General features: G+C 35.8%; 1 protein-coding gene across 2 annotated transcripts in view; it reads left to right on the forward strand.

The window, feature by feature from the left end:
- UNC13C (unc-13 homolog C) overlaps window positions 1-27,265 on the forward strand; it is a 165,152-nt gene that overhangs the window by 62,824 nt on the left and 75,063 nt on the right. For both annotated transcript variants that reach the window (XM_050978636.1, XM_050978637.1), the window contains 7 exons: window positions 998-1,070; window positions 8,569-8,640; window positions 13,748-13,967; window positions 16,431-16,658; window positions 18,602-18,743; window positions 25,404-25,573; window positions 26,413-26,528. In XM_050978636.1, the coding sequence (XP_050834593.1) occupies window positions 998-1,070; window positions 8,569-8,640; window positions 13,748-13,967; window positions 16,431-16,658; window positions 18,602-18,743; window positions 25,404-25,573; window positions 26,413-26,528 (1,021 nt within the window). The remainder of the gene's footprint in view (window positions 1-997; window positions 1,071-8,568; window positions 8,641-13,747; window positions 13,968-16,430; window positions 16,659-18,601; window positions 18,744-25,403; window positions 25,574-26,412; window positions 26,529-27,265) is intronic.

A 27,265-nucleotide genomic window follows, 5' to 3' on the forward strand; every position in this document is an offset into this window, starting at 1 on the left:
ACTAATTTTAGTGATATCTCTTATCACATAATAGTTGTAATAGGTGTAAATAAACTTAGGGCTTTCAGACAATAAACTCTTTGTAGTGATGCAGTTTATATTCACAGAGATAGAGAGAAATATAAGAACTGAAAAGGGTATTTGAGGCAGTGCCAAACAAAGGACTATGCAGAGGGAAATGCTGGGTCTTGAAAATCTGATTTCCCATCTTGTCTGAGAATTTCCAAGTATCTCTGAATTAGAATTGACAAGGTGTATATAGATCTTCCAAAACCCTCTGTAGAAAAAGTTCAGGAAGATACCTGTGTTAATTGTTTGGAAGAGTCAGAGAGAGTGAAGCCAATTTGTTATCCAGGTCAATATGTATTCTTTTAAATTCTGTTGGTGTGTCAGCCTTTTATTCTTTGAAGTGACTCCCAAGTTCCTCTTTGTTGTTGTTTCCAAGTTATGTGTGAGATCTAACTGGGGTTTAATTGTATGCTCAATGAAAGAGCTCAAACCAGGCAAGAGAAAATAACAATGGTCACCATGGTATTATTTTAAAATGGGACAAGTTCTGTTTTCCACAGTTGCATGGAGTTATTTGAGATGTGATTATGTATTTAGCTAGATATTTTAAACTTTGTATCAAATTTAACACAACTATATTCATTGACATCAGTGATGTTCAATATGTAAAGTTGGGCTGCATCTCAACTACCAGATATACAAGAACTTATGATGGAAAGCTTTTCTTACAATTTCTAAATCAATGGTAAAAAGTTTTAGGATGTATTAAGCAACCTTTTAGCTACTCTACTTTGGGTGAATGCCAGAAGAAAAAGCACCGAGAACTCTCGCACTGGTTTTTCAGTTGGAGCACATGCCTTTGTCTGATAACTGCTAATTTTGATTTTTAACTGTAAATAGAGATACTATATACTATAGGTAGGTCTTAAGGATGTACTCTTGTAAACTCCATGTATTTATTTTCTTTTTTGCTTTTTTTATTTTGCAGTCGTGGACTGTATGGAATTGACAGCATGCCAGACCTACGAAGAAAGAAATCTTTTCCCATTGTTCGAGATGTGGTGAGTGACTTCTGAAACTGTTGATTCATTTGCCAGTTGTGCAGGTCTTCCTTGTAATTACTATTGTGCATCTGAATGACAGTTTGCAGCAATTGTTTTATGGAAAAAAGGAGTCTTGAGAGAATGGATTGAGGGCAGTAAAAGTCAATGAGGCAGTTGTTATAATGTACTAGGTAAGTCTGAATATCTCATTGGATATTTAGGTATTACTGGGGTAATCAAGTAATGCGCATTTCATGCAATAAAAAGCTACTCATTTTCACAAAGATGCTATTGAGTGTTTGGGCCACTGTTTCACTTGATATATTTTGATACTGAAAGTTCCTCTTAAAAAGCAGCCCTTTTTACTAATAATATTTTAAAGATGTATGTATCCTTTAGGTACAAGGTGAGGTAATCAGGGTTTTTAACAGTCATTGTAAACAAGAATAATTTGAGAAAAGAAATTTCAGTGGAAAAGAATGGCAGTTCCTTTGAGATTTATTCTGACTTCCAGTCTAAACAAGATTAAGGCTCTCTGCCCCAAAGAATTTCTAGTGCAATTCCCATTTCTCTTTTTTTTTCCTGTAGTATAAAATTCATAATTCAATAAAATACATATTTAGTCTTTGATGATGGTGAGCTCCCAAAGCAATTTCTCACTCTAAAGAAGTGATTGGCTGTTAGGCTAAGTAAATGATTACTATTGTTGTCATTAAAAGATCAGCCTTTGTCTATTATTGCTCAATATTTTCTGTTTCTGTGTTCAGTTACTCTGTGGTGATCCACCACACTGTCTGAGCAGTCAAAAAGAGAAAGCACAGCAACCATTTTAGAGTAGAATTCCTTCTGAAACTGATGAAAAGTTACACTGCACAGCATAGGAGAGCCTGCATTCATTTAAACCATCTTTTTGACAGCAGCCCCTCTGCTATTAATTCTATTAAACGAGTATGGTCTATAGTCCTGCTATGATTCTTTAATGCATGTTAAATGGAACTCTGCTTTGTTCTTAATTGTTGGAAGTGCTTACAGAAAGGTATAGCTCAGAACACATTAAGACATCAAAATAAATGTAAATGATCCTTTCTTATGCTTACTTATGACTGTTTCAGAAAAACAGAAATAATATTGTTAGAAATGAGTGCTAGAATCTTTTGATGCTGCCTAAAGTAAATATAACTTATTTTCCTTGTTGTGCAATGAATCTGACAAATTAATACTCTCTATAATTTCTTTCCTATCTTGTCTGGATTTTTAAGGCTATGGTAAGTATTTCTATATTTATAAATGTTCTGAAATTATCATAGTAACTGTTACAGATTCCATTACTGTCGTGTTTTATTATGACCTTCCATTGGAAAGTTAAAAAAATTATTTAAGACCAAGAATTTAATCATAAGGAAAGTGGTGCCTTATGTGAATGTGTTCTCCTCTGCATCATGTATACCAAAATTGCTGGAAGAAGTTTATGTTAAAAAGTTGTCAGTATATTCCAAATATCTTTTCTGATGGTACAAGCACAAAGTTTAGGTCTCATGCATGAAGCTTCCCCTGTGGTATTGGAAAGTCTTAGGCACCTAGAGAAAGAAGAGTTCAAAGTGATCCCTACTTTTAAATTCTCTTTGTATCAATCAGTTTTATTTTTCCTTATTTCCTTAGTCCCTCTGCACTTACCGTTTCGCTCCATTACTCCCATTTGTTTTCATGAATTCACATTTGGAAAAATCTGATTTTCAACACAGAAGCATAGAATGTGTTGAGGTGAAAGAGACCCGCAAGGACCATCAAGCCCATCTCCTGGCCCTGCATAGGACCATTCCCAAGTTACACCCCGTGCCTGGGAGTCCAAATGCTCCTGGAACTCAGTCAGGCTGATGCAGTGACCACTGCCCTGGGGAGCTGTTCTGGTACCCAGCCACCCTCTGGAGGAAGAACTTTTCCCTGATACCCAACCTAAACCACCCCCCGACACAACTTCAGGGCCTTCCCTCGTGTCCTGTCACTGTCACCAGGGATCAGGTGCCTGCCCCTCCTCTTCCCCTCACAAGGAAGCTGTACCTGCAGTGAGCTCTGCCCTCAGTCTCCTCCAGGCTGAACAGACCCAGTGCCCTCAGCTGCTCTGCACAGGGCTTCACCTCCAGACCCCTCACCACCTTCACTGCCCTCCTTTGGATGCTCTCCTCCTCCTAAACCACTGAAAAGTTTTTGTATGCTAATACGTTGGAAGTCTCTGCTTATTTTAGATTCAGTCATTAGAGAGGATAAGGCAGTGAAAATCCACCTGCAGGAACAGTTCTGTTTGCTGCAGTCGTGGGTCATTATTAGACTTCTGGTAGAATATATCTGGTACAGGAGAGAGCAAGAGTGCAAGGAGAAGTGATGGTTCAAGTGCAGTAAGAATACAGAGAACACGAATGGATCTGTTTATTGTGGAGCCAGGAAAAGGAGTCCAGTACACTTGCTGATAGAATTGCTATAACTTCTGCTTCTAAAAAAATACATTCTCTTTTGGATTCTTTAGAGCTTGAGTTGAGGTGAGAACAACTAGGGAGAGAAATATCAATAATTACAGGGAAGGTTAAAATTTTTTATCTCACAGTGACCAAATAGGTGTGCTGATCTGCTCAGCTTTGCTTCTGTTAATGCCAATCATCATTTTGAATATTATGAAGATTCTAGAAAATTCTTGTGGTTATTCAGTTTAAAGGCAATTTAATACTGTGTAATCACTGTAATCAGGCCAATTTCTTCTTTTGATCAATCAAGACTGTATTGCTCCCAAGCTTTATTTGATTATAAGAACATAAAAATAATTTGTGAATCTTTGCTGCTGTTGTAAAGCAGTCTTTTGAAGTGAGCACACCAGATGAAACAACTGCTTGTTTCAGCTAAAATGATAATGCACTGAAATATTTTTCTGTAAGTGTCTCCACAATAAAAACATTTATAGAGGCTGAAATTCAAATATGGTAATTTAAAATTCCTATAAAGAAGATATTAATTTAAATTGCAGATATCATATTTTCTGGTTTTGTCAGCTAAATACCTGGACTATTTTACATTAATTCTGCATTCAGCAGTCCATTTTCTTAACTCCTTTAATCATTGATAGGCAAATTCAGTTATATTCCTAATAAAAATATTCATACATTAAATAGATAAATCATTAGATAGTATGTATTTGTATATTTGTGAGGGCTTTTCTAAGTCTACTAAATGGAAATCATAACATTATAATTATCTTTGAGGCTGGACAGATCATGCTTTTGTGTCTGTGCTACAGATATGAAGAAAAAACAGATGATGACAACTATGTCCAGTAATCATTATGTAGTGGAGCTGAATTATCTTTTTCTCTCAATCTTCTTTCTAGGCTCAATACTGCAGGTCTGTTGAGTATTTCAGTATTAGACATCAACCTTTTTAACAGAAAAATTGTGGGACAGGGCTAAGTAATTTCCCTCATACCTTACTTCCTCTAAAGTTATTTTGTCTTCCTTCCTACCCCCTCCACCCCAGCACCCCAAGAAATGGTACAAATCTGTCTTCCAAAATAATGAAGTTGACATCCCTGGAGTGATATACCTGTAGTTGCTCAAAAATAAATAGTTCTGAATTGTGCATGTTTAAATGCTGTAAACAGTGAAATTTTTGTCATGTTCACGTCTAGTGGGTAACTTTTATATCACACTAAAAATAATACCAGCATTTCTAAAGTGATGAAAAAATGGTTGGTCTCCAACTTTTTTTTTCCTGCTGATAGCAGTGTGTAGATTTTTATTTTAGGGGGAAAAAAGGAAATACAATGAAGTAAATTGAAACCCTCTGTAAAACCAGAGAAATGAGTATTGCATGACACAGCCAGCAGTCATGATCAGTTACATTGGCCTGACTGTTTGCTCCTCTGTGCTATTTCAGCTGTGCAAGACACAGATTGCCTATGTCATTGTGATAGAAGACTTCTTCTCTTTTTTTTTTCCCTCAACACAGTTGATCATTTAACATGTAATTATAGCTTGAATCCAATTTGCTTTTACTTACAGTTACCATTTTTCAATGTTCTTGCTAGAACAACTTCTAATTATAATAATTTATTTATTTATTTAAAAATTTGGAGGCAATAAATTAGCATAGATACAAGTTATTAGGTAGTCTAGAAGCCTTGAGCATAAAGGAAACTAATTTATTTTAAATCCTGTATTAGAGAGTTTCAAAACAAATTAAAAATTAAATAGACAATGGTCTGCTTTGTAATCTCTTATTGTTTGGGGGTTTTGCTAGACTTTTTGGTTTTGATAATTTTTCTCATATGTTCATAATTCAGCAACTCTTAAAGTCCTTATGCTCTGCAAGTCAAATTTTTACCTAAGGAAAAACATGAGGTAGTATCTGGACATCATTTTGAGAGAGTACACAAGTATAAACTGCTGACAAGTTCTGTGTCCTGTTAAGAGAGGGTGTGAAACACTGCAGGATCCTTTTGCTCTCCATATTCTTTTGATGCTCTGACATTCTGAACTTGCTGGAAGTTCCAGCTGATGAGCTGCACTTACCTTTCTTTCTTGCTGCTGCTTGAAAACAGAGAGGCAATAGGGGAGGAAGTTTTCTTGTTATGTTCATAACCTGTCACCTTGTTTCCCATAGATAAATCTGGCAGCTTTTTCCCCTTTCTCTTTCCAAATGCTCACTCCTCCTTGTTTCATTCCATATTTAAGAAGTGATACTGCTATGTGTTCAATACTTCATGCTCTTGAATTATCACCAACTTCACTGTTTTAAAACAAAAACATTTTATGGGCTTTCTCTTGTAGATGTCTTTTTTCTGACAGTGATACATAAATGAAAATAATCCTTGTGGGTTTTTTCACTAAAATCCCTGTAAATTTAATCCATATGACTTTTAAATTTACTGGTTTATCACAAATCCCTCTAGATATCCCTTTTTTCCAACATGACAAACACTTTATTGAGAGCAGCCTAATTATCTGTTTCCTATTAGGTTTTGTGATTTTATATAGGGCACTGTGCTATAATTTTAGACACATTTCTGATTAAGAAGAAAATAGTAAAGCTCCATGATGCCAAGGGCACCCCTTGGGAGAACTGGGCTTGAAGGACACATGACACGGTCAAAATTGCTTCCCCATTTTTTTTCTCACAGGAAATAGTATCTGTTTATTGACTTGCAGGGGTATCATGACACTACAGTTCTGCTGTCTCATATTCTTTGGTATTGCTGGAGGACAGAACACAGCAGCAGTCATTGCCCTATATTTGAGGTTAATGTTCTTATGCCCCTTATGCTCCTGTCCTGACAAGTTGTTCATATTCCTCTATTGCTTGGAATGGCTAGGATTGTGCAACTGAGACCTAGAAGGGTCAAATCCCTTCCTAAGTGTAGGGGACATGAAAACTATAAAACAGGCATAATGCAGGCAAGAAAATCTACATGGCTACTTGTCAAGACTTGGAGCAAAAACCTGTGCTTCAAGGGGGATCAAAATTTGATGCTTTTACAGTACATCGTTTTAAAACCCAGAATTATGAAAATTGTTTCTTTTCCTCTTAATGATCCAAAAGCATTTTCACCTGCCATTTTTAACTTTGATGTGTGGGTCTTGTAGCATTGTGTTTGACATAAAAAGTATGAAAAAACAAAGCCTGAATGCTGTTTAATCTTTCCTGAGGCTGTCAATCTCACTGGCACATACCCATGGAATTTCCCACATTCACAGAATTAAAGGATGGTCACAGAGAAGTAAACAGGATTATTTACTTAATAATAACAGAATGGAGAATCTGATAGCAAATTAATGGCATAGAATTGGTAAATTGCTGAGTTTAAAAGAGAAAAATAAAAGGGAAGGTTCTTTGTAATAGGAGATGAATCGAATATTACTAAGCTAAGGATGATTTCTTACCCTATAATTGGCTTCACAAGATTAATAATTCTGTGTCAGTCTGCAAGTTTAATTATTATCAAGAGAAACGTATTGAAAATTGAATTAGGGAAAGTGAACATTTAAAATTAAAATTGAACAATCTTATAAATAAATAAATAGAAATCCATTTTAAATATACCAGTGTTTAAAATTATATAATTGGAAAAAATTGGAATTGTCTCTTCATCCAGAGACTAATGATGCAGTTCCTTTGCTGATGTAAGCCTAAATTGCTTCTGGCCCAGTATGCATTTTAAAAAAATAAAAATGTAACATACAAAGTATCATTTAAACTTTTGCTGTAATAGTTCTCTAATTATGGACTAGATAGAAACCCACTTCACAGTTAGGTGAAAATCTGTATCCTCACAACAAAGGCAACAACAGACTTATAGTTAGTGGGTGGTATAATTGATCTACATGCTGCTAGACTGTGAGGGCAGCAAAGCGTGACAAAGCAGATAGTGGATGACAGAAGAACAGAGATAAGGCACAAGTGTACAAACACGCTTGGAATGATTTAGAATAGGAGAAAGGAGGAATGAAAACAGCACTCCAGGTGCAGTCCAGTAATATAACAGTGTTATGGTTGATATTGTGCACAGTGGAATAAATCTTATCTGTTTCTGTCAGGCCAAAAGGATTATTGATAGCAGAAGCGATATTCAGATTCAAAATATTATTTGTAAAACACACAGAACTCATTCCCTCAGGGTCCTTTCTGATCATTGTACTCACTAGTTAGTTCTCAAAGACCCATTTAGATTTGTGAGGTGTTGCAATTATGAATATAAAGTTTTTTTGTTTATTGCATTTTAAAATTACTTCATTTCAGTCCTTTTGCATGTACTGTACTAGCTCAAAAAAGTTCATCTCTACAACCAAGTGCATTGTCTTCAGAACCAGAAGTTGTCCATGTACCAATAACATCACGTGGCCAAGTGAGGACAGATTGACACAGAGTTCTGGTCTGTTTTCCTGTCTCAAATAACTAGAGTATTTCTCTGTAAAGCTATCCACAGTATTGAATTAATATTTTCTTTAAATAATACTTTAAAATTTCTTGAGGTATTTTTAATTAAGTAGTATTTTATATACATACACACCATTTAAAAATGCTCAGTGAGTTACAAAAAATTATCCAGACTGACAACTTGAACCCTAAGACTACTGCAAAATGATCTCCCATGTTGCTGCAGGCACAGTCAGCTTCCAAATTAGGGCAGGATGCCTATCCTTGTACCACATTAATTTGGTTGGCAAAGCAGAAAAACAGTGACAGCCTGTGGTTTAAAAAAACTGAGTCACAAACCTCTGAATTACAGGTTTTGTATTAGAAATGGCAATTCAGCTGGGCACTGCTGAAAGAAACAGTAATGATGATGGGAAGTGTACTTCCATTAGGTACTGAAACTGTAAAAATTGGGAGCTGCAAACATTAACTAAAAGGTTTTGTATCTTCTACTGTTTTGTTTACATCCAGTAGTATAATCAAGTAGTATTTGCATCCCATTAGATTCAACAGCTGCAGTTACTTATATAATTGGTAACTCTTTTGCATTTGCCTTAAACAGACCCTTGCAGCTCGGAAATCTGGTATTTCCATGGCCATGCTCACCCGGACCTCCATAAACACAGAAGAAATGGTAAGCGTTTTCAGTGACAGGTTTAAGATGTTTAGGTAACAGAGAAATTTTTGTTCAAAGATCTCTAAAAATTATTTCAGCCTTACACACTCCAAACTGGATGAAATGGAATGCATTCCGTTTATTGTGTAGAAACTTTCAGGGAACTTGAGCAGAATTTGCTGCCAGATCCACAGTAGCAAGACCAGGTTTGCTTCTGCTGACTCACATCCATGATGGTCACGGGGGACTAGCCAAGAAAGCCTTTGATTTACAAACCAGCTTACAAAAGGGGAAGCCTTTTGTTTTAAACTGTCCAATTGTACCATGTTTACCTGCAGTTCTTCCTCATCTTTCTATCTTCATGACACTGGGAGTGCAATTAGAATGACAGGGCTCTGCAAGATGGGTTTTTATGATAATTTTTCCCAGTCCTTGGGAAACTATTTTTTTTTTTTTAATGTAACTCATGCTAATAACATATGTGATTCTAGAAGAAATATTTAATTCATACAAGAAATAACCACAAGAGTCTTTTGAAGATATGTACTATCATAGCTAGTAAAATGCGAAAGCTGTGGTTTTCTGTTCATGAACTCACTTAGATTTGGAAAATACTTTTTTTGAACAAAAACACAACAGGCGCCATTTTCTTCAGGAATACTTGAAATGTGATGGAAGATCTATATATGAACTAAGCAAAAGCAATAATTTGAAGGAATACAGGCCCATTTTGTGCTCCTCAAATTGCTAGTGCATACATAGCCTTCAAAAATACATCCTATTCTGAAGAAAAATGAAGAGTTGAATTTTTCTTACATTGTTGTCAAGGTGTGTAGCAGAAGAATGGGAGAACAGAAAATACTGACAGGTGTTCATAGCACAAATATTGACATCCATCGTTCTTACGTGGTTTATTGTGAACTTTCTGTGCTTATGTGGTAATCATGAAGTTATGATTTGGTGGTGCTCAGGGATGGATTGCTGAGGTAGGAAAGAGCTGGTGTTTGAAATGTTCTTCCAGTAAGAGCAGTAGATATTTTATTCTGCTCTCTCAAAATAGCAGCAAAGGTTAATAGAATGGAGAACTATGGGATCTTAAGAAGTTCGAGGCTGTAGGAAAATTATAGAGAACAAACTTATGGTATCCAAGGGCTACAAAATCAAGACTTTCTTCGACTTTGTTGTAGTTTGTACCAAATCAGCTGAGTTCAGTAAAAGACCTTGAAATGCTCCATGTACTTTACTAAAAGATGTTTACTAAGCAAACAGCATCATATATATAAAGTATTACTACCTTTTATGACAAAAAATGCAGATTCATCTATTTATTTAAATGGCTCCTCTTGAGTAAAAATTAACAGGCTCTGACTTTGAAGGGCTAAAGTTGCAAGTTTTGGAAATAATATTAATTGCCAACAAATGCAGGACAAGAAAGAATAATTTGGACTGCACTTACGCATTTTTACATAAATGGTCCTGTTCAGGAGGGGGGAAAAAAGTCAGCAGGTCTCAGTCAACAGCTCAGTACAAATAAGTCTCCAATGCTTCTGATCAACCAGAGAAACTACTGAATTCTGATTCAGGAGAAATGGAAAAGGAAAATTCTTTTGAATATATTTTTATACCTCTATCCTCCATTTGAACCATGCCATATGAAAAAATGTGTACCAGAAATAGTTATTTCTGAAGAAATCTTGAAATAAAAATATAAGTCTAAAGGCAGATAGCAAATGTAATTTAGACACACGAAAGTTCATTTGATGAGAAAATGTAAAAAGATAATTCAGAGTGGAGGTGAGTAAGAGAAGCCAGTCCTGTGCCACCCTCTCTACACATACCAAGGGCCAGGGAGTGCTCTTTCCCGGAGCACTAAGGGTATTTGGCTGTATCTAAGGGTACAGCCAGTAAAGCCTCTTGCAAGCTATTTAAAACAAGGGAAAGGCATTACTTTTCTACTTCCCTAAGTAGCCAGCCAAACTTAATAACCTAGGGCATCATTACACTGGGTGGAGCAAGATATGAAAACAAAAAGGACAGACATTTTCAGGCAAAAAAGAATTCTCCAGATACTCTCCACAAAATGAAGATGTAAAACGCAGATGAATAAATGGAGTCACCAATGAAATTTAAGGAAAAAACATCCCCTTTGGGCAAGTTATTCCTCTGATTAGAGCTTTTTTAGTTTTTACCTTCCCCCAAGTTTTTTTGGAGGGCATATTAATGACTCTGGTGGGTGTGGGTTATTTGGCTGATTAAATTCAGTATGAAAATTCTTTGAACTAATGCCTTTATTAAAACTCAAGTGCCACCTACTCAGAAAATTACACCCTGAGGTTAAGACTTTGAGCTTTGCCACCTGTCACTGCTATCCTTTTGCTACAACACACCCATGACACACTGAGTTTGTGTGTTCTCAAGCACAGATCCAAAGACATTTTAAACAGTGTCATACTTAGACATATGCTTTCAGTTGAGCACCCATTTAAATGCTTTGTTGAACAAAGACAGAGCTAGACATTTTTGAAAATTATACAGCTATGACATCATCAAGTATTTCAGGTAGAATGTGACAGAAGTAAATTTCCTGTAGAGGATGAGCAGATAACTAAATAATTCTCCTATATATTAGTAGTGCCAAATGTTGCCAAACCAGTTATTAGTTATATAGTTATATTGGAAGTTATTAGTGCCATGTTGTTATGCTCTGTAATTCACGTAACAAAAACATTTAAACAGAGGAGAGTAATAGGAATGAAAGCCTCTAGACAGTAAGAGAAATAAAAGTCTACTTTGCAATTTGCTTTATTAACAACAGGGGAAAGAACATGTTCAGCAGCAAAACCAATCTACAAATTGTGTCTTTCAGCTGAAAAACTTCATTTACCCTCAGATGTTTATTTTAAGGCCTGTTGAGGATAAATCTCATTACTTACTGACATTTCAGAAAAATGAAGAAGTTACTGGAAAAATTCTGAAAGTATTTATAATGTGAAAATATTGCAGATGAACAGGGTGAAAGGGCAGGATTTGTACTGAGGCTACATGAGCACAGGAGTGGGAGAGTGTAATCAGTGGTTTCTGAGAAACACTATTCCTCAGCAAGCTGTAGAAATTCACTTCAGGTTGTTTTAAAGTCTCCTTTCTGGTCCCTGTAACATGGAAGGCAAAAGTGGAGTAATATACAAAAATTAGATCTCCAGAGTTAGGTGGTCATTACTATCACAGTTCTTAGGTTCTGCCAAATCAAACTGGTGCACACCTTTGCTTGCTTTCAGGGAAGTTATTAGGATAGACTGAGAAACACCCTGGAGGGCAATTCAGCATTTGCTTTTCTGCTCTATCAGGTTTTTTTCTTAGTTCAGTTTTTCAGTGTTCTCAGTTGAGCTCAGATCAGATGTCTGTGAAATGTCTCACCATGTATCTTTGGCCAGGCTCCACAGGATGGATATTGTTTTCAGCAGTAACTACTAACTTCAGTAAGTGCTGTTGCAGCCTCAGCTACCTAATATTTGGTTTTATTATTTTTAGTGCTTGATCCTATGAACCAATGGCTACCCTCTGGCTACATGGTACTGGTTTTCCCATGGTAGCAAAAGTCCTTTGATTGATGACTTTGCAGATAAGCACACAAAAAGAATATTTGACTTTTATCAGGCAATCTATTATTAGCAGAATATCTCACAAGTTTGAGTAGAGATGCAAGTACATAAAACGAAGAATATGTCAGCATATTTTTAGACAGGTTAATACCTTCCATTTGGCATACAATTACCACAGCTGAATATGAAAGATAAGGGAGTGTTAAAAAATGTTTAACTGAATGTTTGCCTTACTTCCTATATTGTCAGAACTGTGGCAGTGATGTTAAAAAAAATAGACAAACCACACAAATTCCAAAATCTTATTCCCTTGCCACAGCTTTATAGCCAGCATTAGAGCTACCTTGCATAATATCCACACCAGAGGAGGACAAGGTAGGACGGGCAGACTTTCAGAAATATCCCACTGTGATATGTTTTATAATACAGTTTCTTCTTTCTAAAATAAGAAATATCATTATATTCTAGTGATAGGATTATTTTTTATTCTAAAATAATAGTATGGTGATATTTTTTAAAGTACAGTTTTTTCTTACTAAAAGAGTTATTCCTTTATAAAGGAATGAATCTAGAACATCTCATACATTCATTGCCGTCACGTGTGCATTTAGTGAACACCCACCCCCTAAAAAAGGCAGAAGCAACCTAAGCTTAGTGCCAAGTGCTGCCTACAGGCTGCTGAGCTCTTCTTATTCCCAAAAAATTGCCTGTAGCTGGAAGATCAGGGTGCCTGAAAAAAAGCTCAAATAAACAAACCAGAGCATTGTGCCCATATAATCCAAGGTCTTGTGTGCAAAACTACGAGTGAAAACTACTTTGTTTTCATCTTATTAAGCACTAAAGAGCTGAGACTGAAGTTGTTACAGTACTAATCAGTAAATAGCCAATAACTATTCTTGTAGTACAACTAGTCATGGGTTTTAAGCCAAAACAGTCCAAGAAATGAGTTTGGACTTTTGAGAGTATGGATCATTCTTATCTATAGTAAAGACCAAGCTGATGCTTAAAAATGAAGTAGTAAATGTGCTGTTATTGGAATACAGAGAAAATGGAACCCTACAATTGGCTTGGTTTTATTTGATGAGGTTATATAGACACTTGGTATTAGAGGATAGTGTTGTATATAATCAAAAGGCATTTTGTGTGGTATGTCTAAGTCCTTATAGGAAGTATTTAAATATTCAGAGTTAATGTTAGGTAGCTACTTAATATGCCCCAATGAATGTATTGCTGCTCTTTTTTTTTTCTGCCTAAAAATACAAAATATATTTATATAAGACTTTGTGTAAATTGAATAACTTTATTCCAACTTAACTCTGCTGTTTGTGTAATCAGACAAAACAGTCAAGCAGAATTCTTTTCAAAGTGTAAAGCAAAATGAGTAAATCAGTGTTTTACAAATTATTTTATTCTTCTATGTATATTCTGATATTTTATAGCATTTTAATTGTAAATGGCATATAGTTTAGAAACAGTTCACTTGTGCCACGCAGTACACCTGACATATTTCTTTTCTTACCCAACAGAAAATACATGTCTTCAAGAAGACCCTGCAGGCTTTGATCTATCCAATATCATCAACTACACCTCATAACTTTGAAATCTGGACAGCTACAACTCCCACATACTGTTATGAATGTGAAGGCCTGCTTTGGGGCATAGCCAGACAAGGCATGAGATGCACTGAATGTGGTGTCAAATGCCATGAGAAGTGCCAAGACCTCCTAAATGCTGACTGTTTGCAGAGTGAGTATTTCGTGATAGCTGAAGTCTTGTATTAATTCACACCTTTTGATTTTGTGTGTTTGCTCAGCAATATCTTGAAATAAGGGACCAGATCACCCAAAATCAGTGAAGGTGTGTTGATGCTCCTCAGTTTAGAAGCTAGCCAGAAGCTTTAGAGAAAACCTACTGTTAGAAAAACCTACTGTTATAAAACCTCCTCATTTTGCTTTTGTCCTTGAAATCTGTCAAATGTTGCTGGGCTTTTACAAAATAATGCTTGCTAACATCAGTGAATTATTTACTTTCCACTGCCTATGGCAATATCCGGAACAATTTATTACTTGACATAAACCCTTTTTGTTTTATTTAACTCAAAACACAAATGCCAAAGGAAATATTTTTAAAATATTCCTGCTACTTACTGTAGTCACATTGATGTGCTATATATTAGTAACAAATATGAAACAATAAGTAGGATCTTGTCCCTTCAAAATACTAAATCCTGTATGTGTCAGGGGAAAAAAAATTAGTCAGTAAGCCATTTGGCACTAGAATTAAAGCAAAACAACTTTTTCTTTGCTTTTTCCTTGCTCAGCTTGTTTCCAGCCACCACACATTCCTCTGTGAAAATATATCAGGTGTATTGAAACTATTCTTAAATTACAAAACAATTATTATATGAGATTCTAAGCAATAGAAAATCAAGACCTGGAAGTTTTCTGATGCTGGAATGGAATGGGCTTCCATACTCTGGAGTTATTCAAAATTGTTCACTGTTGATGTGTTCCAGAGCTTCTACATGTAGGAAAATTATATAGATGTTTCACTTAGTTCTTCCTTCTTTTCACTGTATTCTCTGTGTGAGGAGCTGTCATACAGGATGGATGCTCCAGGTTTGCACTGCTCAGGAATTAATTAAAATTTCCCAGAGCAACTGACCCCATGGACAATAAATCAGTGATCAATGTCTAAATCAAACTTCCTAACTGTGCTTAATTGTGATTCTGCGCTGTGGTTGAAACTGGGCTGCTGTCCTCTGGCCCATGTCACCAGCCCGAGAAACGGAGTCTTAAAAGAACAAAACCTCTAGAAGGCAAATTGCAGATAAAATATTTAACAAGCCTAAGGGATCCCACTCTTCTCATTAGTATTCAAATGTTCCTGAGCATCCTGTCATATTTTTTGCAACAGATTAATTGTTCAGCGTTCATAGTATACTACTTTGAAAATTTCATGTTCCTTGTTTTCCACTGAAAAAATGAATTGACCAATTGGTTAAATCTCTATTTCTGAGAAAGCTGATGCTAACAGTGTTATAAAGTGAAACGTAGTTATTTTTATCATAGTCATTCTTTTGCCCACCTTATTATCAGTAGGATGTATTCGCCTTCATACTTCTGTGATTTTTTTAATATATCATGATTGCTAATGTAGGCTGTAGAAATGAATTCACATCTCAAGATCTTTGGGGTCAATATATAAACTTGTTCTAAATTAGATTAAGAAAAAAAACAGTAGCACTTTCATTAGCTCTCTCATCTTCAGTAAGATCTCCTTTCTAGTACTAGGTGCAATATTAAATTAGAATTGATTTCAATCATGTTGAGTTTGTATCGGTCCCTAGGGTGAAAGGAGCTTGTTAACTTGCTATGCAATGTAAGTTACACTATTGTCTTAATTAGTTTGATCAATACTGCATGAAAAGAGTTGTTGGTAGACAGAAGTAGAGATTGTTAGCAATACGGGACATAAAACTAGTTGCAATAAATGAGTATAAAGAGAAAGATATTTACTTAAAGGAAGTTGTATTTTAACACATATTTCAGTTTTACCAGTGTGGTCTTAAAAATCAGCAAGGTTTCTAACAGGAATATGTTATTGCCATTCAGATTGTGCCCAGGGTTTATCATTCAGTTATGTTGTTACATTTCTACTTTTTAAGGAAGGGCAGAAAAAGAGAGAAAATGAAAAAAAAGTTCCCTCCTGCATCTTCTAAGAATGACCTGTCATGTTTTCCAGACAGCTCAGCAATCATCTCTTTTATAATAAAATCACTTTCTGTTCCATACCTGTGATAAATTATTTTCTTGGGTAAGCTCTCTTTTCCAAAAAGTCTCTGAGTTTAATACCACAGGTGTGGTGTCTCATCATCAAGTTTTGAGATCACGAATTTGTGCTTTCTGCTCAGTACACATGTTGAGATGTTTCCACAGTACTGATTGGCACTGAATAGTATTGGTTTAATAAATAATTTTATTTATAACACATAACACTGATGGAAGCTGACTATTAACCCCTCATGTTAAACTAAATCAACTGATAATTTTGTGATATCACAAAGAATATATATATATGAGGTATTATTCAGGTGAAACTAAGATCTCCTTCAGGTACTGCTGTACCAAGAGTTGACTGGAGACCTTAGAGGGGAAAAAGAACGAAGTTAATTTTCAATAACAATGGTGACCTTTTCTCTCATTCCAGGAGCAGCTGAGAAAAGTTCCAAACATGGTGCAGAAGACAAAACACAGAATATTATTAGTGCTATGAAGGAAAGAATGAAGATACGAGAGAAAAATAGACCAGAGGTGTTTGAAGTGATCCAGGAAATGTTTAATATTTCTAAAGAAGATTTTGTACAATATACAAAAGCAGCAAAACAAAGTGTTTTGGATGGAACATCCAAATGGTCAGCAAAAATAACTATCACAGGTAATTTTCTTCTGTTCTAAGAGCTTTTTCTTTCCTCTTCCCTGATTCAGGAGCAAGATTTTTTTATAAGTAGAGCTGGACTGTGTGTTCAATTGCATACTTGGAGCAGATAAAACAGTGGAATTTATAGGATGCCAACTGCAAGAGTTGAGTTTTAAGTTGCCAAAACCACTTTATATTCTATTGCTATAGGAAGGAAGACAAGTAAAAATAATTTATCTCCTCTACCTCCTACCAATATCTTCTGTGCTAAGGATGAGATTTTTGCCACCAACTGCCCAAGTTTTAAGTTCACAAAAAAAAAAAAAAAAAAAAAAAAAGGCTTTGAGTGATTAAAAAAACATTTGGGCTTGCAATTCCAGATCCCATTGGTTTTGAAACTTATTATCCATTCACATTGCTTGACTAAGGGTGTGTTCCATTTTAAGGATGCTGATGTTGCATAATTCTGCTCACTCCAAACATATTCCAGATGGCTTCCAATTGCATTAGCCTGGTTGCTCATGAAGATTTCCAGGTCCTCTGACTGTGACATTTCGGTTTTTAAACTACAACCTCAGCATAAATGGAGGCTATTCTGAAGGTTGAGAGGTGGTGCATGAAACTCAAAAGAATAATTGTGGAATTTTGGGACTGTCACCAAGCACTAGGGACATATTTAATTCATATGTTTATTTTTAGTTCTATCTCTAAAGGATACTGAAGGCTGTCTAGTGTTCAGGGCACTGTGTACATACAATTTAATCCTTGAAGACTTTTGTGAGGCTGTCCCTTCATTCTACTGCATAAATAAGAGAGGGATACTTCCTTGCCTTCTAAAAGTTTCCCTGTGGATTTCGAGTGAATGGGGAAGACAAAATATGCTATTTTATTCCTAAGAGTGTTTTCAGAAATTGGATGTGTTAAAGAATAGCAGAATTTTACTCCTTTCACTGAAGTCAGCACATATGACTGAACCCACACTGAGAACTGATCTGCTGAGCAAGGTGCCATTTTTAGGTAATCATTTTTCTGAGCACGCCAAGGGAGCTTCATTATCCAAAATTATTGACATCAGGGAATGTTAACTCAATGTTACCACTGAGATGATTTAAACAATATGTGCAAAATAACAAAGCCAACTGCTGCTGAATGGTAAGAGCCGGAGCAAGTGTTTTAGCTACAGTTCTCTGGCTTTGGTAGGCTGCTCGTTGACAGTTCTGCTTTCTCCTGAGATTTCCACTTTTATTCATTATGATGGAAAATAAAATTGTATGTATTTATGTTTGCCACTAAATTAATATCTATTAACTATACACTCACACTTACTTTCAGAAAGGATAGCAAATATATAAACAGTTGATGATATTTGATCTGAGCTGTCACCCTCTCTGTGATAGCATAGAAAGTATACTAAAAGTAATGGTTCATCTCTTAAGAGGACAAATGGCAGCAATGTCCCTCATGTTTAGTTCCATAAGCCCTAGGGCATATTTTTTATATTGGAGGGTTTTACTTTGGAAATGTTAGTTTGGATCTTTGGACAAATTTTGGAAATTCGTATTTTTTTTATTTATTTATTTACTGGGGGGAAGGGAACTTAAGGGAACTATCAGACTCAAGACAAGTTATGCAACATTATTTTCTTTGCCATTTTGACTAAACCAGAGTTTGAGAAAAGTATTTGAATTATGTATGAAAAGTATTTTTTTGGTGCTCAGTAGTGAATCTTTATGTTTATTACTCTATTAAACTATATTTTTAAATATGATACAGTCCAGAAGGGTAGTTAGACAAACCTAGTCTGTCTCCAGAGTTACAGACATTGGGAAAATAATCCAGAAACCTTTCCTTCATGATCCCTCACTGTGACGCCTTTATTTCCTGCTGCTGTTGTCTCTCTCATTTACTTCTTGGCAATAAAGGCTATGAGGCCTAAAGCACATTTCTCTCCTTTGTTGCAGTTCTTTGTGCTCAGGGCTTGCAGGCTAAGGACAAAACTGGCTCAAGTGACCCATATGTTACTGTGCAAGTTGGCAAAAACAAGCGAAGAACAAAAACTATTTTTGGAAATTTGAATCCAGTATGGGATGAAAAATTCTATTTGTAAGTAGAGAAAATGCAGTTGATATTATTTTTTAAAATCTACATTTAGATAATATAACTCTACCAAGTGAAATACTGGCTTAATTTGAAAACATGTTTTGTCTGCACTATGCATATTTGTAGCATTATGAAATTAGCAAGTTCTGACTGGAGAAAGCATCAAAATTTATTGTGTCTTTATCTTATAGTGATCATGCAGCTTATAATTAAGTCTTTTTTGGGATCTCTTGGTGGTGTCTAATTATTCTAGTCTTTAAGGGAACTTAAAAGTTTTCATACTTCAACCTTACATACCAAGTATTGTCATTAGAAATGCTTTCCTGTGTGCCAGATACTGACCGTGCAAGGTAAATGAGTTTTTATTTGACACTGTGATTCTCTGAGGTGTAACTGGGGAATTTGGTAGTAACTGCTGTGCTCCAGGCTCAGGGTTGGTGTGTTTGTAATGTCCATACTTTTAGAGAGTGTTTTCTGAGAGTCAGATGTGGAGAGTACAGTATGATGGCATTGTTCAGTTTATTCTCATATTTCTTTTCTCCTATACAGAGGGAAGGAGTTGTCACTATTCCTGTCTACGTGAACTGTGCAAACAATTTCTGTGAAGGTGCAGGCATTTGAAATAGGGCCCTGTTTTCTTCTAGAAGGTGCAATGTCAAAACATGACAGGTTAACTTGAACAATCTGGTACTTCCCTGGATTTTGGCCAAAAATCTGCTACCTTATTGAGGAGTAGGTTATTGTTTCAGGAGAGTGTGAAAGGGTTTTGGTCCAAGATGCTGCTTCTATTTGTCTGGAAAAGGAACTAGAGAATGCCAGCTGAAATAAATAGGTACTTCAGAGAAAAGAGACACCTAGAAACTTTTTACAAGCTACTTCTATCCAGAAAGCATTTTCTTTTGAGTTAACTGTGTCACTGTGGTAACAGTTGAAGTGTCATACCTCACTGAATGGCTTTGAGTGTCCAAAAGTGGGAGATAATTACTTTCTAGCATTTTAATTGTAGGAAATGCATAATGCCAAAAATTGGATGAGCAATTCAGAAAATTTCATAGAAAGTTTGTTGAATGTAGGTTCTCAAAGATGTGAGCAGGGCTACAATAAAATCCCTGGAAACTTGAAAATATTGATTTTTTTTTTTTTCCCCTGCACTAAGTATTATTGTCATCTGCTACCCTAGGAATAATATTTATACACCCCTCTCAAACCTTACCTAGAGCATGTACCTCCTGAGCAACAGTGCTTTGCACTGAATACATTTTCCAACATTTTTATAGTACATGTGGTTTCTGAAATAATCTCCCTGACATATTTAATGCTTTGGATTTCAGCTGAAAGTATATGGGAATTTCTAAATTGTATTAAATAAACTATAAATGTTTAACCAGAAGATTAAATCTAAAGTAAATCAATATAACTATTTCATTTACTCAGGAAGTGTTATTTAAATTAGGCTCAATTAGTGGTAATTGATATTTAAATCCTGTTGAAAATCTAAAATTAACCATCATTATAACTTTTAAATTATACAATGTAGAAATAAGATGTATCAAAAAACTTACAATCCTATGCATACCTATCAAACCAAAACATGTTTTCAAGTCTTCCCATCTGTTCCAAAGTAAGGACTTGGAAAAAACATTGGCTGCCCACTGTGCATTTGCTCTGTCATAGCACATGGAGTGAGGGCAGTGTTCCTGTCTTAGAACCACACGTGACCCAGATATGATTGCATGGTAACAGTGAGAGAATGTTTCTGCCAAAATGCAGTCTGACCCCCTGCTAAATGACCATGGGACACTGGCATAGATTTGAGCAGGGGACCTCATAAAGAATAACTAAAATAGAGCTTTTTGGTGCACAAGGTAGAGAAGTAAATAGACCAGCTGATGTTCATTTAATGAATGTAACATGGGTGCGAAGGGCTTTGATCCTTTCTCCTGGCATTATTAGAAAGGAGATAACAGAGAAGTCTGGGGGCTTTTTCAATGAAACATCAGTGACAGGAGAGTTTCTTTCAATGCCAGAGCAAAGGAAGGGTCCTACAGCTGTCACCTTCTCTTTCTGGTTGAGTGTGGCATCTGATACAGGTGCATTTTCTTTTTTTTTTTATTACAGGAAGATATATTTTGGCTGTATAATTTTCAGCTTTTTAGAACCCTTTTTATTGATACACTATAATAAAGTCTACTTTCATTCTTTTCTTGACTATTTTCAACAGGTGATTACTGACATGCAGAAATCAGTTTTTCCTGACAGTTTTCTCTAGGCTAGCACACATCTCCAAATTGCCCTGTTGACTTTGCAGGTGCCGCATTTCTTCTGACCATTCATAAATACCTCAGATACAATTGTGTAATATAGACATCGTTCAAATAACTGGATTATTATTTTACATTATTTATTTTTTCCTGTTTTGGCTGTCACTAAGACAGCATAAGGGCTCTAATAAATATCTTCATTGGATTTATATTGCTACCTTCAGTGCATGAGAACATTTGCTCAAACCGATTTCAGTCATCCAGCTGTAGATGTTCCTTCTTCAAAGTTACTTTAAAGCATGGCACTCGCACATTATTTATTCTGAACTAAATTATTAGTGGATTCATTTTAAGCAATTTTTTCTGCCAGTGGCCAAGAGGACTTCACCAAAGTCCCTTTCAACTGTTATTTTGTACATTCTTGATCAGCTGAACTGACTTTTAAAATTGTTATCTTCACTGCACCTGAAGATAACATGGTTGGTTAACTGCTTAAATGGTGCTCCAGTTTCCAGTGCTATCTAAACACAGTTTTACCAGAATTGTTGAAATAGCTCAAGGATTGCCTCCTAGGCAAGAGTATATAACAGAGAATTGTATTACATAAAACAAATTGTGTAATAAACCTACATATTAGTTTACTAGATTCATCCATTCCAAAAGTTCTTCAATAATCAACCTGAGAGACATTCTGCTAATTAAAATAACTGTATCTCACAGCCTCAGCCCAAATCAAGAGAGCAGAACACCTCTCAGAAGCAATTCCAATGATAAATTGTTTGTTCAGTGATGATATTTTTCAGGTTTAGAGTACAGCGTGCATGGTCTGAGTCTTTTTTTTCAAACTACTGTCAATCCAGATTAATTATACCACTCTCTTTTTGTTATGACAGAGTAAAATAATGCAAGAAAAAGCATAATTAGTCTCATTCTACTTTATCAGAAAGCATGGCCTGTGACAACACTGCTAAAGAATTGGGACTGTCCAGACTAGAGAAGAGACAAGTAGTGGAGGTAAGGATGTCTTTAAACACATCCTTTCTCCTGCAAAGAGGAAAGGAATAATCTATTTTCCATGCTTACTGTTATAGTAGAACAAGTAACAGCCACAAATTACATTTAGAGAGGTTTAAATCAGACTTCAGAAAAAGTTTGACAACAGTAGGGCCAATGAAGTTCTAGAAGAAATATTCTGAGGGGCCATGGAACTGTCTGTGAACACCTAACAACAAAGTGGACGTAGCAATGGTGTGGATTTAGTCCTGGCTTGCAGTAATGGCAATAATAATAATAATAGTAATAATAATAATAAACATGAGGGTAATAATAGCAGTAAGTGGCTTCCTGAACTTACTGAGGGTAGCACAGTATCACTTAGTTGTCATTTTAACACTGGGTGCAGATTTCTTAAAGGATATGTACAATAAGATCATGCCAGTGCATCTAATAGTAAATTGACATTGGGGTTCTGTTGTAAAGATACTTTTTTATTCCAGTTTTATTACTCTAACCATTAGAATAAGCTGGATTTCTATGAGGATTATTTCATGTCTGTGTGGCATTCTGGAAATGCAGAAGTAATGTAGTGTCACCAGATTGTTGGTAAATTATTAAAACTGTCTCTTCTGTCTTTCATCTCAGAACAGACTGCAAATTCTCTAGTTTTCAGAAGCATCAGTACCCTCAATTCTCTGTGTGCTAGAGAACATTTAATCTTCCTCTGTCACACTTCTGTGAATGCTTTTACTGAGCTCATAAAGGAGAGTGGCTAGAAGAGGAACACTGAAACTAGCATATGTTGTCTAGCCTTTAATTCCCTGGGCTGATTTTCCTGGAAGTAGGAATTCCACGCAGAGCTTCTGGACAGATGTTAGCAGTGACTAAAGCAGAACATGCATGTCATTCCAGGGGGCTGTTTCTGAGTCTGGACAGGTCAGCAGGATCATTCAGACACAGCTCCAGAACTTTAGCAGTAACTCCCTGCAGTCACACTGCCACAGGACAGGCCAGGAGGAAATCTTTGCTCATCCACTCTTCAGTTTTTAAACAGAAATCCATGCTATTTTTGTGGTCCTGCACAGGAGCATTACAAAGGTAGCAGAGCTGACTCTGTTCTGAAGTTTTGACACAAAGATGAGCATGAGCTAACACATTGGTTGGGTCAGGTCTCATCACGTTTCACTAACCTAAGATTAAAGGAGAAAAGGATGCTGAGGACAACCTAGGAGATTAGGGAATCCTGACCATCTGAATAAGTATTTTTTTATCAGCTAAGTGTATATCAGAGGGAAATTTGTGTTGCCTCAGAAGAATAGAAATATGGTGTTTGTGCTGAAGTACACAATGACTTTTTATATGCAGCATCTGCCAGAGAATCAAAGCTGGAATAAGATTTCTATTAAAAGCACAGGTGTGGTGATGAGGGTCACATAAATACCTCATCAGTGACAGATCTCCCTATGTCACTATAGAAATCCCCTGTCAATTACTTCTGTTGGGTGCACAGCTAAATGCAATTCAGGACTTTAGCAATGTTAAGTAGTTAGAGCTACATTTCAGGAGAATTAAACAGCCTAGTTTCTTAAAGCAGCAATGCTTATTTGGTCCACATATATCTTCCTATATTTTGTATGTCCTTGCCAATAGCTTGAATTTTGTGATCAGTCAGAGAAATTTCACAGATTGCCAAATAGTATGTCTGTCATGTTCTATGAAAATATGTGATTAGAGACAGATGAGATACTGACTGACCTCAGTATGAGCTCATCCCATAATAGATACCAGGAGTTAACATAAAGGGGTAATTTATGAAAACCCCAGCTAAGGGAGAAGATTCAGTAGGTGATTGTTGTTGGTTGGAGGTCAGGGAAGCCAGTAACAAGACAAAAGGAAACTGCACTTTATTAGTTTTGCTAATCACAGAACAATGTGCATTTTAATTACCAGAATAATATGCAAAGTTAAAATCTGGAATACAGAGAGACACAAGGATTTCTGTGATACTGAATGATGTTAGAGTGTGGCAGAGTAAAAGCTGGGCATGCCATTTTTAGTGTCTGATTGGCCTTGACAATAATAGTACCATTTACAGCACTTTATACTTCCAAAGCCCATTACCACCACTAATTAATTCTTAGAATACCCCTGAGGGATTCTGCTTGGAAGATAAGTTGGAGTATTAACTGTTTTAACACTGAAAACAGAGACAGATCACTAAGTAACGATAGTGCTTGAAATAGAATTAGAGTAAAAACTCTTAATCAACTGTGAAAGTAATGCCCTGTTGAAGATGAAAATTTGCAGCTATGCTTCAAAGTCGTATTTAAAGATGAACAGAGGTATGTAATACAAAAAAAAAATTTAGTAGCACTAGTGAATGAATATTAAAACCAATACTTCATATGGATGCATGGGTATGGTATGGATTTAACTGATGCCAGCTCTGTACTAGTCAAACTTCAGCAGAAAGTTTTTCACTAACCCACACCTCAGTGTTGGGATACCCCCATCAAGTCATCAAAAACCATCACCAACAAATAGTAAACAGTCCTCATTGTGCCTTATAGGAATAGTCAGTAATAGAGGTTTTTTTCCATTTCTGTGCAAATAAATGCAGGGTGCAGCTGGGAGTAAAAATTTTTTTCCACTGTTTACTCTGTAGATTGAAAGTGAAGCCACCTCATTCCCTCATACATCCAGCACTTTGTCAAATCCACTCAGCCCAGAAAGGGTTAGTAAGCCACTTAAATTTACAAGAAATTTTTTTAGAACATGGCATGGTCCCTACTCTTTCTCCTTACCAGGGAATGGAGGTCTTGAAGAACATAAATGTATCTTTTTAAAAAGCAGCTACCTATTTTTCTGGGTTTTTCTGATTGCCTTTCTTTTCTTGCTGGGATGTTTGTGCATACTTCTTGGTTTTTAACAAAAGCTTACCAACACACACTGGAAATACTCTTTAATTTTTTCTTGCTTTTTGTATTACTGCAGAGTACTACGTTGGTAGTTTACTGTATGTATTACATGGCATTTCCAAACAGATAAACCTGACCTAACTGTATCTTTCCTAAGATATTCGTTACATAACAGCATAAAGTAGTATGAATTTCAAATTAAAAGTTTTAATGATTTTATTGACATTCCTAAATACAATCTTTATGTATATATAATTCAATCAATTTATTCTCTTATATGTATTAATTCTCATATATATATAACTTTTTTTGTCCCTGTCAGTCTGGGTTGGCCTTTTATTCCTCTGGATGTTGCAGATTGTTTGTGCTTTCACATTTGGTGCAGTTAAGCAAGTGTGTGGAGATTGAGTTTAATGAATTAGACAGCAGTACAGAGTAATATAGTTTATATATCACTCACATTTTGTGTTTTATATTTGTTTTTCCAGTGAATGTCATAACTCTACAGATAGAATAAAAGTAAGAGTATGGGATGAAGATGATGATATCAAATCTAGAGTAAAACAGCATTTCAAAAAGGAATCAGATGACTTCCTTGGGCAAACAATCATTGAAGTAAGAACATTGAGTGGAGAAATGGATGTATGGTATAATCTAGGTATGACTCTTACTGATTTTTTAAAACAAATTTAGGTAGAGTATTACTGTCTTTAACTTTATGACTTCAAAATTTGTAGCTTTGGTACCAATGTATGACTTTTAAAGTATTAAACATAACAGGTTGATTTGAAAATGAGAGATAGAACCCACACTGCCCCATCCCCCTGTGCCACTGGCAGGGAGGGAGGGGGTAGAGAAAATCAGGAGCCAGGTAAACCTGTGAAGAAAGGATGGGTGAGGGGAAGGTGTGTTTTAAGATCTGGGTTTATTTTTCATTATCATCCTCTGATTTCACTGGTAATAAATTGATTTTCCCCCAAGTCGAGTCTGGTTTTGGCCAGGGAAGTAATTGGGGAGTGATCTGTTCCCCATCCTTCTCTCAGCCCATGGGGCTTTCTTTAGATTTTCTATGCCCTGTCCAGCATAGGAGGGGAGGTGATAGAGCAGCTTTGCTGGGCACCTACCAGAATCAACCCATCACACTCAGGGTAGTCCAGCTTGTTGGTAAAGTCTTCATAACTAAAGGAAAATAATAATAATTAGTACAGATGACAGGTAGAAAATTACAGTAATTTCAGCTGGGAAGGGGAAAGTAGTAAATAAATAGCTGTGTAGCCTTGTTTGAATGTGGGATATAAAATAAGAGATTCTTTACTTCATAGTTAGATATTCCATTTTGTGGCCTGAACCATGTGTGAGGTATTAAAAGACATTCTTGTTTTCAACAGCAGGACTCTCTGGCTTTAAAAGATTAAACTAGAATGATTTATGAAAGCTTTTCATATGACATACACGTGTTCTTTATAGTTACTAATGCATTATTTTTCCACTCTTCAGAAAAGCGAACAGATAAATCGGCTGTCTCTGGGGCCATTAGACTGAAAATCAATGTTGAAATTGAAGGAGAGGAGAAAGTTGCTCCTTATCATGTGCAGTACACCTGTCTACATGAGGTATGGTGGGGAAGTTATAGTATACAGTATAGAAATTACTGTTCAGTTGTTGCATGGATAAATAAACAAGGCTACAGAAAATTAGAGCCCTGAAACAAATAACTGCTGCTGCACTTGAGGACAAGTTTATTTTAGACAGTAATACATATTTTGGAGAGTGAGAAAAAGGAGAAACACAAACACTATAAAATCTAATTTTCTTTTCATCTAGTTTACTTTTGTCAACATTGAAAAAATCATCACTGATAAATAGGTGTGTCTTCTGAAAGATTTTCTTTGCAATTGATTATTCTTCCTTCATGTAGTCATCCATGTAGAAATTCTATTCTGGAAATACGAGTAGTTTCTGAAAGCTGATAGCTAATACATGGCTGAAGGTTCACCACTAGCATGTAGCCAAAAAATCCCATTGTTCACCATTTGTAAAATCAGATATTTAGGGCATTTGTCCTGATCAATTTTTGAAATTGCAGATGTTGGACTTATGAAGTAAATGACAATATTCAAATGCTTTAAGAAAATCCAAGAGACAGTTATGGGCTACTCAACAAAACTGAAAGTATTTTGAGGTTTTAGGGGTTTTTTCCAGTCACTGAAAATAGGAAATAAAATCTGTTTTTGTGGATACATATGAAGTTGTAGAATTTGCGAATACATATGAGCTAGGCAATCTGAGAAGAATTCTATGCCATGAACGTCAAATCCTAGCTTTGCTCCCAAGGGTACAAAACCTAAGC

This window comes from Serinus canaria, chromosome 10 (assembly GCF_022539315.1).
Source record: "Serinus canaria isolate serCan28SL12 chromosome 10, serCan2020, whole genome shotgun sequence".
Taxonomy (NCBI): Eukaryota; Metazoa; Chordata; class Aves; order Passeriformes; family Fringillidae; genus Serinus; species Serinus canaria.